This window comes from Cololabis saira, chromosome 12 (genome assembly GCF_033807715.1).
Source record: "Cololabis saira isolate AMF1-May2022 chromosome 12, fColSai1.1, whole genome shotgun sequence".
Taxonomy (NCBI): domain Eukaryota; kingdom Metazoa; phylum Chordata; class Actinopteri; order Beloniformes; family Belonidae; genus Cololabis; species Cololabis saira.
In genome coordinates, this window is record NC_084598.1 from 27,523,686 (window position 1) to 27,537,794 (window position 14,109).

Genomic DNA, 14,109 nt, shown 5'->3' on the forward strand with positions numbered 1-14,109 from the left:
AATATTTAATCTTTTCCAGCTTCAGAAAGAACATTTGTTTCAGTTATCTGTATCTGAACATGTTGGTAGCATGTTTGAAAGACTCCCCATGGGCTTTCCTGTAATTACAACTAGTAACCTACAAGTGTCACAGTCAACACAGTGAAAGCCTGAACTGCTGCGCTGATTTAACAGACACTCGCTGCAGCCTTGAGTTCATTTCACAAATTATCACCTTGATAAACAAATGAATGAATAAATAACAGCACCATCTGCAGTATCTAGTTAAGTACCAGCGCTATTGTCTGCAGTAATAGGCTGTTTTTATTTCCTCGGTGTTTCAACCGAATGAATGAGCGATAGCTCCTTAAAAGCATTTGAGCTGCATCTGCAGCTTCTGCTCTAATTAGATATCAGGATGTTCAGCTGTTTCCATTTTAACACAATGAAGTGTGCTTGTTTGCAGAGGTGTCAAGTAACAAAGTACAAATACTTTGTTACCTTACTTAAGTAGAAATTTTGGTTATCTATACTTCACTGGAGTAATTATTTTTCAGACGACTTTTTACTTTTGCTCCTTACATTTTAAAAACAGCCTTGTTACTCTATTTCATTTCGGCCTTTAAAAAAAATACTATCCAGTTAAATTGCGCCATCCGGCTAGAGTGAATTTGGTTGTGGTTGTTTCAGATGTTCTTGTCCAGTTTTGTTCTTACATCAGATTCCTGCAACTAAACTTGGATGTACATTCCAATAAAGGTTAGGATAAATGATAACATGTCTCTGAAGTTTGACTTTTTGCACCATTACAATACTTATAGGCAACTAGTCATCATCTTCTGCTCTCTGAAACACATGTTAATGCTCAATAGTACACATATATGGTTCTTTAATATATTTGCATTATACTAAGATGCATTCATTTTCAATGGCTTTTGTCCTTAATGGCTTTTTTCCCCCTTACATTACTTTTATTTTTATACTTTAAGTAGTAGTTTTGAAACCAGTACTTTTATACTTGAGTAACAAACTTGAGTTGATACTTCAACTTCTACAGGAGTATTTTTAAACTCTAGTATCTATACTTCTACTTGAGTAATGAATGTGAATACTTTTGACACCTCTGCCCGTTTGCATGATAGGAGTTTTTATGGCAAAACAACATGTAAAAGACTATAATGTCGCAGGGACTTGATCTCATCCTCCGCTCTTTCCCGCAGGAGCTGAGTCGGCCAGACTCGCCCTCAGAATGCGAGGGAGAGGGGGAGGGAGAAGGCGAGAGCTCTGACGGACGGAGCATCAACGAGGAGCTCAGCAGCGACCCGAAAGACATTGATCAGGACAACCGGAGCTCTTCCCCGAGCATCCCCAGCCCCCGTGACAATGAAAGTGACTCGGACTCGTCTGCCCAGCAGCAGCTCCTGCAAAGCCAGCACCCCCCAGTTATTCAGTGTCAACCAGGCACCTCGGCTGCCTCTTCAGCACCTCCTCCGCCTCCAACCTCGGCCCCATCACTGCCCCCACAGGTGTCCCCTGCAGCTTCCTCTGCCTCTCTACCTCCTCAGCCTCTGCCCCAGGCCAGCCCGCTGTCCCTCATCCCGTCTGGAGCGTCACTCCACCCTCAAAGGCTGCCTTCTCCTCACTCACCTATGACTCAGGCGCCGCCTCCCGGCCCCCAAGTCCCACCTCAGTCTTTACCCAGCCCACATCACGGACCTATGCCTCCCATGCCACATCCACTACAGGCCGGTCCCTCGCACATGCCTCACCCTCACGCCATAACTCCTCAGGGTTTCCCTGTGGGTCCCTCTCAGGTCCCTCCCCCGCCGGTCTCTGGCCAATCACAGCAGAGAGCTCACACACCTCCCTGTCAGAGCCAATCATCCTCTCAGAGTGGGGGCCAGCCTCCACGAGAGCAGCCATTGCCCCCTGCACCAATGTCAATGCCTCACATCAAGCCCCCTCCCACGACACCCATCCCTCAGATACCCACCCCACAGTCTCACAAACACCCACCACCGTTTCCTCAGATGCCTTCAAACCTGCCTCCACCTCCTGCCCTGAAGCCCCTCAGCTCGTTATCCACCCACCACCCTCCGTTAGCACACCCGCCCCCTCTGCAGCTCATGCCTCAGGGGCAGCAGCTCCAGCCCCCGCCGGCCCAGCCGCCGGTCCTCACCCAGTCCCAGAGCCACCCGCCCTCATCCAGCCACCAGCCCCCCACGGCTCCTCCTCTACCGCACTCCGCAGCCGCCTCGCACCCCAACGGGCCACCTCAGCCGCCGTTCTCCTCCCATCCCTTCAACACAGTTCTACCTCCGACCGGCCCTCCCCCATCCTCGTCAAACTCTATGCCGGGCTTACAACCTCCAACTCCTACAGCTCCATCTTCTTCCATCTCCATGCCCCTCCCCGCCTCCGTCACCTGTCCCGGCCCCGGCCCGTCAATCCCACCGGTGCACATCAAAGAGGAGCCTCTTGATGAGTTGGAAGAGCCGGAGAGTCCGCCGCCGCCACAGCGGAGCCCCTCCCCAGAGCCGACTGTCGTCAACACGCCCAGCCACGCCAGCCAGTCAGCACGGTACATCAAGCAACACTCTCACCCACACAACAGGAGGAGGAAAAAAAAAAAAAAAAACCTCCACAAGCTGCTGTTTATCAGTCTGTTTAGCAGCTTATTTTTCCAGGGCTGAAGTTGCTGCCTCTGTGCTTTAAAGCTTTGATGTAGGCAGCGAATCGAATGTTGTCAGCAAAACAGGTTGTCCAAGGCCACAATTAGCCCTGAGCTCCTGGTGGCTGATGGCTCAGAATTATCAGGGATGCAGCACAGGGAGATTAATTACACTGAAATGTGAGTGAACTGAGGCATCTGAATATGAGTATCTGTAGTTGCCTTGTGCTTAAGTGACTCTCAGACTGCCAATGAATAGCAATGAGGATTTTAATTCCTACTCTGCAATAGCAGCAGAAGAAGCGAGCGCTGAGGGAGTTACTTTCCTTTTAAATAATGGACAAGTGTTAGTTAGTTAGTTAGTTAGTGATTTATTCCGAACATGCAAATGATATATAACGTAAATATGAACAAGTAAAACAGAAATAATAATACAAAATGGCCGATCAAGACAATTTTACAAAACAAAACAAAATAAAACAAAAAAACAGCACAGTAATTTCACTTGCATGTCCGAAAAGGGGTGGGAAGAAGTATAACTTATTTAATCCCGCCCCTTCTCCATAAAATATTAACAATATTTATTTATGTCCTTCTTATTTTTACATTACTCTTTTCTTAATTATATATAAATATATACATACACACACACACACGCACACACATACATACTGTACGTACATAATATACATATACACACAAACATACAAGTACACACACATACACTCTTTTTTTCGTTATATTTCTTAATTGTGCTGACAACATATAAATAAATAATAATTAACAAAAGAAAAAATATATAAATATACATATATACATATATATATATACATATATATATATATATATATATATATATAACAGTGTGAGTTAATACAAGCTGACTATAAACTGTTGAGACTTTATGTTGCCATTCATCACAAAAAAAATTAATTAAATTAAATTAAGAAAGATGCTAAGATGCAGCTTATTTTGTCTTGCTTTTTTCTTCAAAGAAAAAGAAAAACAACTGGAAGGTTATTCATTGTTCAAATGTCAAATGTGTCACTTGCAGGTTCTACAAGCACTTGGACCGGGGCTACAACTCGTGTTCGAGGACAGATCTGTATTTCACTCCACTGGCTTCATCTAAACTGGCCAAGAAGCGGGAGGAGGCGTTGGAGAAAGCCAAGAGGGAAGCGGAACAGAAAGCGAGGGAGGAGAAGGAGAGAGAGCGGGAGAGGGAGAGGGAGCGGGAAAGGGAGCGGGAACGAGAGAAGGAGGCGGAGCGTGCAGCAGTGAGTCTCTTTACTTTCCTTTATCTTTTGACTCGGTGTTTACATTTTTGTTCCTCGCCTAATTCAAACATCACACGTCTGTCCTCACAGAAAGCCTCCAGTTCTCATGAAAGCAGGATGGCTGAACATCAGATGGCCGGACCTGCTCACATGCGGCCGCCCTACGACGGCCCCCCGACCACGATCGCAGCCGTGCCTCCGTACATCGGGCCCGACACTCCCGCCCTCCGCACCCTGAGCGAGTACGCCAGGCCCCACGTCATGTCGCCCACCAACCGAAACCACCCCTTCTTCGTGTCCCTCAACCCGGCGGAGCCGCTGCTGGCGTATCACATGCCGGGCCTGTACAACGCCGACCCGGCCATGCGGGAACGGGAGCTCCGAGAGCGGGAAATGCGCGAGAGGGAGATCCGCGAGAGGGAGCTTCGGGAAAGGATGAAACCCGGTTTTGAAGTCAAGCCCCCAGAGATGGACACACTCCACCCTTCCACAAACCCCATGGAGCACTTCGCCCGGCACGGGGCCATCACGCTGCCCCACATGCCCAGCCCTCACCCCTTCGCTTCCTTTCATCCGGGCCTGAACCCGTTAGAGCGCGAACGTCTGGCCCTCGCGGGGCCCCAGCTGCGGCCGGAGATGAGCTACCCGGAGAGGTTGGCGGCAGAGAGACTCCACGCGGAGAGGATGGCCACGGTGGCCAACGACCCCATCGCTCGCCTGCAGATGTTCAACGTCACCCCACACCATCACCAGCACTCGCACATCCACTCCCACCTACACCTGCACCAGCAAGATCCCCTCCACCAAGGTAAACGAAAGCCCTGCTTATCTGCATACATGCTTGTTTCACACTGACATGCCTTTATTTACATTATAGACAGATGAACAGCTGCATTAAGAGAATTAAGAGTTAGAAATGTAAACTGATTTTGTATTTTCCTGAATGTGGAATAATATTTATAAGTAAATCAATTATTTGTCATTTTATTTTGAGTAATTCAAAGATTGGTATAGAAGCCTTTATTACTTTAACAAAGATTCCTGCAGGGTTTTTGGACACCCAATAGAAACACAATTGAGCAGAATGTTCTGATATAAATATTAGTTTGAAATTAAAAGACTGTGATGAAAAGATTGTAAGATTTTGAATAAAAAGACCAGATGCCATGGCTGTACTTGGATAATCAGAGATGCGTGAATTTGTCTGGTCTCAGCTAGGAATGGGCGATATTTTACCGTTCACGATAAACCGTCAAAAAAATTCCTCACGATAAGAATTTGTCATCTCACGGTAAAAACGATAAATTCCCGTTGATGACGTTTTTGTGTAAAGCTGATTTTTGGTTCTGCTTTAAATCCACGCACAACGTACGGGAAGGAAGGAAGGAAGGAAGGAAGGAAGGAAGGAAGGAAGGAAGGAAGGAAGGAAGGAAGGAAGGAAGGAAGGAAGGAAGGAAGGAAGGAAGGAAGGAAGGAAGGAAGGAAGGAAGGAAGGAAGGAAGGAAGGAAGGAAGGAAGGAAGGAAGGAAGGAAGGAAGGAAGGAAGGAAGGAAGGAAGGAAGGAAGGAAGGAAGGAAGGAAGGAAGGAAGGAAGGAAGGAAGGAAGGAAGGGAGGGAGGGAGGGAGGGAGGGAGGGAGGGAGGGAGGGAGGGAGGGAGGGAGGGAGGGAGGGAGGGAGGGAAAAAGGAAGGAAGGAAATGAGCCTGAAAGAAAGAAAGAAAGAAAGATAAATTCCCATTGATGACGTTTTTGTGTAACAAACATGGCGGATCTGAGAGCGAGATAGATTTATAGTTGAAAAGGTGAAGTTAAATTGGTATTTTTTTTATCGTCATTTTTATCGTTATCGGGATAAATGCCAGAAATTATCGTGATACATTTTTTAGTCCATACCGCCCATCCCTAGTCTCAGCTATGTAAAGATGAGTTTTGACAAAAAGTTTACAGTAAAATGGTAGATGCATAACTAGCCATGTATGTGTATGAACTGTGTAACATATGGACCAGTGTGTCACTCATGTCTGTATCATGATGTGATGCACTGGCTGTTGATGAGTGTCCCTTGAACCTAAGACTCTGACGCCCAGAAGGTGGTGGTGAATGCCTTGTGTGTCCTCCAGGTTCTGGGGGCCATCCGCTAGTAGATCCCCTGGCAGGCGGACCTCACCTGGCCCGCTTCCCTTACCCGCCCGGCGCCATCCCCAACCCCCTGCTCGGCCAGCCGCCACACGAACACGAGATGCTGCGCCACCCAGTCTTCGGTACGCTCTCGTCTCCACTTCTCTTCTCACAAATATCACATCTGATCTCTGCCAGACCTTCTGATCGAGCCTTGTGTTGCCTCTTCCAGGTACTCCGTATGCACGGGACCTACCCGGAGGTCTCCCCCCGCCCATGTCGGCAGCACACCAGCTGCAGGCCATGCACGCTCAGTCGGCGGAGCTCCAGAGGTTAGCGATGGAGCAGCAGTGGCTCCACGGGCACCATCACATGCACGGTGGACCTCTACCTGGTCAGGAGGACTACTACAGGTCAGACAAGCAGCACACTTCAGGCTGGAAACCTAATTCCCTCTGATTTTCCACATGTTAAAACTCCTTTCTCTTTCTGTTCTAGCCGGCTGAAGAAGGAAAGTGACAAGCAGCTGTAACGAGCCAGCAGATGCAGCGACTGACGAGTGCGGGACACAGGAAGTTGTTACGGAGCAGTCTTGCAGAGGCTCCTCATGGACCTCTGAACACATTCAGTTTTAAAGACCAGAAAAATGCCATGGATCGTCTGAGAATTCCTCTGAAAATTGTTTTTTGTTCCTGTCAGGGACCTTTTTTTTTTTTTTCTTCTTTTTTATTATTATTATTTTTCAAGACATTGACTTTCTTTGGTATATAACCAGTAGTGACGACATCCTCAAGACTCCTGCATGACAAGCTTCCCTGACGTTTTTTGTAGGTGCTAGAACAAGACACTGTGCTTATCAAGAAAAAAATAATAATAATAAAAAGGCGAGACCAGTCAGACAATTTATGGAAAAATAACAAGTGCTATCTTAAATTCAACATTTATTTTAATACATTGTTGGAGGTTTTTCATAATTTTAAGAAAAGCTACAGCATGTTGTTTTTGAGTCTGTAAATAGTATATATAAACATATAATTATTATAATTATTATTATGACTAGATGTGGACTCCAAACCAAGTTGTTTCAGCCTCCAATATATTTGTTTAGAAGCATTATCCCTTGTTTCAGAGGGGGCACCATGGCATTATACGAGCAGTTTCTGAGAGTTGCGTTTCAGTCGTGACATCACTGTGTTAGATTTAGTCCCACATCTCTGTACGTAAAGCATAACCCTGTCACACCCTCCATACATTCATCACCTGTGACACGCTGCAGGTTGTCAAAAAATGCATTGATTTACTGATCAGAAACCCTCGAAGAAGTGACGCAACAAAATGGATTATAAAGAAGAAAACCTGGCACTGAAGGAGCCACATGGAGCTCCACTCAGCTGCTTTTTACCCTTTTTAATTTGTTTTTAAGTCACCAAAAGGAGCAGTACTTCATCGCTTTCTGTTGGTTTTGTGTTTTTATGTCAACAGAATGGTTTTAATTCTGATCAATAATTAAGATACATGAAACATTTTGAAGCTGAACTGACAAAATCCACAGCTTTTTTCATATATTTTACTCAATCAAGGCCAGAATCTGGAACTTGTTCACTGTAAGTGGAGCCAGCAGGACTTTAGGATTGTTTTAATGTGTGAATGGTTGTACGTTTGTGTGCTGGAGTCCTTTTTTTTATTTTGTTTTTGCCACCTGGTCCAGGCGTCATCACCATTTTGTTACACGACTCAAATCTGACCAAGTCATCCTCCAACAAGGTTAAAATTACGTTGGCTGTGACATCAGAGGCAGCCTGCCGACGCGCGGCCGTCAGCAGGTGGAAGGTCAACGTTTTTTGTTCTCATCCTCGTCCTCAGATGCCTCGGTTCCTCGTGGAAACGCGTTTCCTCCTGGGGCTCAGGAGCGGCGTGTTTGTGTGTGACACTGACTGTTACAAGTAGTGTTGATGTGTCATACCAGTGCACATGAGCCCATCCTGTCTGTTTTTCTTTTATCCTTCTTCACTGCAGCCATGAAACATTCTGCATTTGTTCCACGCACTAAGACTGTTTGACTGTTGTGGACATCAAGAAAAAAACAAACTGTGGCTGTTATATTTTTATTCTATTTTAACCAGTTAAAGAAACTGTACCTGCATTTTAAAGTGGCCGTATCTTCCTATGGAGCACTATATTTTCATCTGAATGCCTGCAAACTTTAAACGTATGCTCTGTTATGAAAAAGTCTTTGAAGCCCTGACAACAGCCTGTCACTCTGTCTCGCCATCTCCCCCCCGTCTCTTTTCTGACAACATACCTTCATCATCATCATCATCAGCCTTTGCCTCATTTCCTCACGATTTCATTGCCATTTATTCCCTCTTTTTGTGTCTCCAAAGCCTTTGATGTTAAGTGTTGTCAATGGTTTAGCTTCTTGTTTCAAAGCGGCAATAGCAGAATGTAAATTCTGACTGCTAAGATTTATATATATACTGGTATCTTGAAGCTTATTGTATATATGAGTAGTCGCCATGGGATGACACAATGTAAACAAAAAGTAGAAATAATAAGAAAAATTGTGAGTCCTGTGTTCTCTCCATTTGAGTATTTTGTAATTTTTTTGAAAAATTTGTGGAATTAAAATAAACGACTAAGTTACACCACATAATATGCCTCCATCTGTTTGTATAGTCCTCCGATGCATCTTAGAGCCATATTTAACCCAGTTTTGTAGATACGGTTGTTTATATACTGAAAAAAACAGTTCTCAGATGGCAAATTTTGAAATAAGCTCTTAGTTCCCTCCGTTTCGTACATTTGTGATATGTAATTCTCCGTTTGAAAAGAGGGACTTGTGCTGGCTTTGATCTGATGACACTCGTCCTACATTTTCTCTAGAATAATAGATTTCGTTTTTTCCAAAATTGCTGAAACTACTTTTCTCAGCCTTCCATTTTCTCACTTCCCACATGCGTTCAGAGACACCCCTCCCTCCCTCCCCGCCGCCAAAAAAAGCAGCAGGTAGTGAATCTGAGCTGAGTATTGCACTGCTTCGGTTTAAAAACATCAAAGCCACGGTAAGCCACAAGAAACACCTACTCAGGCTGAGATGCCTTGCCATCACCGGGGCAAGGCTGTCATTTCATCCTGTGTGTGGGGAGCGACAGACCAGCAATCTGTGATGGTGTGTCACAGCGACGGCTGTCATTTTGAGAGGGAGCTATTATTCCACTGCCGCTCTCTGAAATGATGCCCTGTACTCGGGAAAATTTCAGGTTCCTCTCGGGCTGCGTCCCGCGGATGGCGTGTGACAGCGGCAGCTGTGCGAGGAGGTGCTGCTTGTTGTCGGCTGTTCGCCTCACCTCCTCATAAAACAACAACAAGACGTCAGGGCCAAACGGAGCTGGCTGCTTGAATAATTCATCCCCTCCTCCTCCTTCACACCACCGATGGAGCGACTGTGACTTGTGTCAGCTCAAATCCTTCTCATAATCCTGCGTGTAGCCCTCAGGCTGCCACACAGGGATTCATGGTCTTAAAAAAAATATGCTCTTTCTGTCTGAATAGCAATATGTCTTGTTCAGTTCTCGCGCTGTTATTTTGTCTGTTGCAGCAGGTCCCAGACATGGAGCCTCCTCATCTTCTACATTCCCTTTCTTTTGCTTTCGCTTCACTGGGCCTTCCCGCTGTAGAGCAAGATGCTCGGTGGCAGGGACAATCCCACATGCCACTAACTGAAAATATCCTGTCCTGACATAAAAAGCAAATCTGCTGCTGCCTGAATCTCGTCTGAAAGAGACATGACACTGTTTTGTATTTCTGACCATCTGTGTGTGAGTTTTGCCTTTGTCTTTTTTTTGTAGAGACAAAAATCTCATTTACATCGAGACCAGTGCTCAGTCATTTGTAAAACAAGCAAGCTGCATCTATGTGAAAACTCCTCTCAATAAATTGAGTGCAGCTGTAGGAATTTGATGCATGTGATTAAATGTAATTAAAAGCATCTAAAATGCAAATGAGCCTGCCTAAAATATGTGTTTGTGCACTTTATTTAAACAGGCTTTATCCCTGTTTTTCAGCAGTTTGAACATTGAAATCAATGAAACAACCATCATTTTTCTCTCTGGATCATGAGAGGCAGAAACATCCATCCGGTCTCCAGACTACTGACCCCTGAATGCCTCGTCCTGCTCTGTCCTCTTCTAATACGACTCACGTGAGGCAGAAAAGGCTTTTCTGTGGCTCAATTTGAAGAAAAACCCAAAACTTGTCAACAACTTTTCTCTTATCATCCACTTTGTTTTAGTACATGACTCTGTGACATTTAAACCGGGAAATTGTTGTGGTCACTTTTTCTATTCCCATCTGGACTTTTGTTGCCATTGAAAATAGATCCTTATTTTAGACAGACGTTTTGTGGTGGAAGTTTGGCTAAAATTCCAGCTCTGCTTCGGTGCATGTCCTTTAGAACAAATACCAGCCCTGATCCACAAAAAACGCTGGGACACGGTCTAAAAGGTAAATAAAAACAGAATGGAATCACTTGCAAATCTCATACATCTATATTTTAATCTCAAAAGGATACAGAAAACAACAAATGTTGAAAGTGAGAATATGTACGAGCTTCAAAAGGAGGACTAAAAGATGAGGTACAGTAATTGCACCTTGAAACATTCAGGCAGGTGCTGTATAGCAGCTGTGTGGCATCCGTCCTTCATTTACTACGAGCCTACATATGTCTGGGAACTGAAGCAGTTGCTGGAGTTTTGGGACGAAACTGTTTCCTATTCTTCTCGTACGTAGAAGAATAGGAAAAAAACAACAAAAGCTGTAGCTTTTTTTGTTTTTGTTGCTCCAAATATTTTCAATTAAAGGAACAGTGGCTGGCCACTCTAGGACCCAAACTCTCTAGGAAGTAAGGCTTTTGTAAAGGATTAACATTGTCTTTCTGAATAATACAAGAAGATGCAAGAAGTGGCTTTGGCATCTGTATCAGATGCCTCCTGGATCCTCCCTAGGGAGGTGTTCCAGGCATGTTCCTCCTCCCTAGGGAGGTGTTCCAGGCATGTCCCACCGGGAGGAGACCCCGGGGAAGACCCAGGACACGCTGGGCTGGCCTGGGAACGCTTCGGACTCCCCCCGGAAGAGCTGGAGGAAGTGTCTGGGGTGAAGGAAGTCTGGGCATCTCTGTTGAGACTGCTGCTCCGCGACCCGGGAACGGATAAGCGGCGGACGATGGATGGATGGATGGATGGATGGATGGATAATGCAAGATGTGCAAGAAAAAAAAGTTGCATGCATGGCAGCATATGTTGCCATCAGAGATATGAGTTTGTTGTTGTTGATGCCTTGCAAAAAAAAAAAAAAAAAGTAATAAATATTCAAATTTAGGTTCATCTAACCACATGGCAGTTTTAAATAGACTTAGCCCCAGAGAAGCTAGTGGTATTTCTGGATTATGTTCAGTCATGAGTTCTTTTTTTTTTTTTTTAACTTTATTAAAATGACAATTACAAATCAAAACATTTTCGAACAATCCTTGACAGAGGGCTTTTCAGTCACATTTTTAAAGATAGCACTTAACTGATTATACGTTTAAATACTCCTTCACTGGTGTCCATCTTTGCAGGAACAAGTCCATTCTCATCTGCAGCTTAGCTGTCATGTGCTCCATAACATAGATTTGTTTCAGTCTCATCTTCCACTGAGTTCTTGTTGGTGAGAGTGTCTTCTTCCAATTCACAGTTACAGTCTTTCTTGCAATCATCAAAAGAAGTCATGAGTTCTTCTTTACAAGGTTTCACTTCAATCTTCAATTTGTAGCTTCGACCTGTGTTTCTTAGACGGTGAGATCTGGAAATGTTCCCGCGACCACGCCACCATCTCCATCACAGAATCATGTCTGTGTAAATGCTGGTCTACCTGCCTGAGAGAGTTTACTAGCAGCTGATATTGATTTTGATTGTCAGCCTTGTCTAATGCGCACAGGGATTTCTCCAGATTCTCCTGTTTTGATTTTATACGCTGTAGATCAGGGTTGGGGAACGACCGCAGTCCTGCATGTTTTATACAGTATGTCTCCCTGGCATCAACACACCTGATCCTAATTAATGGTTATCATTAGCGTGTCATCAAGGTCTGTATTAGTCTGTTAACGACAGTCACTTGTGTCAGGGTGCGTTGAATCAGGGAAACATCTAAAACATGCAGGAGAGCAGCCCTTGAGGACCGGGGTTCCCCATCCCTGCTGTATGAGATATTCAAAGACTCCACAATTTTACACTCAAAAACATTATTATTAAACTGTTTCAAAACATATACAGGACTGCCTCAGAAAATTTGAATATTGTGATAAAGTTCTTTATTTTCTGTAATGCAATTAAATAAACAAAAACGTCATACATTCTGGATTCATTACAAATCAACTGAAATATTGCAAGCCTTTTATTATTTTAATATTGCTGATTATGGCTTACAGTTTAAGATTAAGATTCCCAGAATATTCTAATTTTTTTAGATGGGATATTTGAGTTTTCTTAAGCTGTAAGCCATGATCAGAAATATTAAAATAATAAAAGGCTTGCAATATTTCAGTTGATTTGTAATGAATCCAGAATGTATGACATTTTTGCATTACAGAAAATAAAGGACTTTATCACAATATTCAAATTTTCTGAGACAGTCCTGTAGACTGTTTTTTTGCAGATTGTTGAACCTATGCTCATCCTCTCTTCTGAGGGACTCTACTGCTCTTAGATGCTCTTTTATACCCAATCAGGTCTCTGACCTGTTGCCAGTTAATTAGTTATTTGTAAGAGTTCCCTCACGGGACACACCGTTGATCTTGGCCGTGGCATTGGTAGTTGTGCAGCGAGTGCAGTCAGTCCTGCAGCCAGATCAAACCCCAGACCCATCAGGACTGAAAGTGTCCCTGGGTAGGACTCCGAACCCCAGGTTGATCTGATGTGGAAATCCCTACCGAGGTTGAAAAACATGGGGCTCCTTTTGTTTTTACCATAAAATTCAGTGTGAGGTAAAGATTAAAATGTTAAAATGTTAAAATTGTTAAAATGTCTCAATTTAAACATTTGCTGTTTTCTGTTACACAGAATTGTATCAGGCTAAGTCTCACGTTCATCCTGAGTGACTTTACATTACCGTATTTTCCGCACTATAAGGCGCACCTAAAAGCCTTACATTTTTTCAAAAGCTGACCATGTGCCTTATAATCCGGTGCGCCTTATACTGTATATGGATCAATATTGAATATATTGTGATTGCACTAACGTTTAATTTACCGTAACAGCATCAGAATGTTTTTTACGTGTTTACTGAATGGAGAAAAGTTCCCCTCCACTATGTGATATAAATGTTGCACTACATGTTATACTTTGCTTTTGTTAAAAGATAAACTGTGTCATGAAAATACTAATGCTTTACCTGAGAGAAAGTAATAAAACAGTATTTTATTCATTTTGGGAGTGAATGGAGTTGTCAGAAAGCTGATTTTTAATCTATTAATAAAGTTTGACTGACTTAGCTGACTGTTTTGTTGACATTCCCTTTAGCGCAGCACCGTCTAATGGATGCATAACGTAACCCCAGCTTCTACTGTTGTGCCTTACAATAGGGTGCGCCTTATACATGGAAAACGTTTTAAAATACGCCATTCATTGAAGGTGCGCCTTATAATGCGGTGCACCTTATAGTGCGGAAAATACGGTAATATAGATGTGTTTAAATGACTGTAGATGTGTTGTATGTTAACAAGGATCTGGTCTGCATCGGATGAGAAGTTGTACCTCCTTAACCCGCCGACCGCTCTGGCTGCTCGGTTCAATTGTCGACCTGCTGAGCGGTGAAATGTGGCTGAGTCAGTTTAATGTATCAGGCTGAATGTGAGCTGGGAGAACGCTCACATTTACATGCCTTTACCTTCCTGCTGCTGCAGGTGCTGTAATCACCGATAACTGCCAGGGCTCCAGCTCCCTGGCAGCCGTATGCTCCAACTACAGCAGAGCGGCGCTTGACGGATGAGGTGCTTTGCTCTGGGTCATGAGCAGACCCCCCCCATCCTTC

General features: G+C 44.1%; 1 protein-coding gene across 5 annotated transcripts in view; it reads left to right on the forward strand.

Annotated features, from left to right (window-relative positions):
• Positions 1 to 8,698, forward strand: part of rerea (arginine-glutamic acid dipeptide (RE) repeats a) — a 130,703-nt gene extending 122,005 nt beyond the window's left edge. For 3 of the 5 annotated variants that reach the window (XM_061736331.1, XM_061736329.1, XM_061736333.1), the window contains 6 exons: positions 1,200 to 2,560; positions 3,705 to 3,927; positions 4,018 to 4,735; positions 6,018 to 6,188; positions 6,278 to 6,458; positions 6,544 to 8,698. In XM_061736331.1, the coding sequence (XP_061592315.1) occupies positions 1,200 to 2,560; positions 3,705 to 3,927; positions 4,018 to 4,735; positions 6,018 to 6,188; positions 6,278 to 6,458; positions 6,544 to 6,577 (2,688 nt within the window). In that variant the 3' untranslated portion in view covers positions 6,578 to 8,698. The remainder of the gene's footprint in view (positions 1 to 1,199; positions 2,561 to 3,704; positions 3,928 to 4,017; positions 4,736 to 6,017; positions 6,189 to 6,277; positions 6,459 to 6,543) is intronic. The other 2 variants (XM_061736332.1, XM_061736334.1) reach the window with 1 other exon arrangement.
• The last annotated feature ends 5,411 nt before the right edge of the window (positions 8,699 to 14,109 follow it).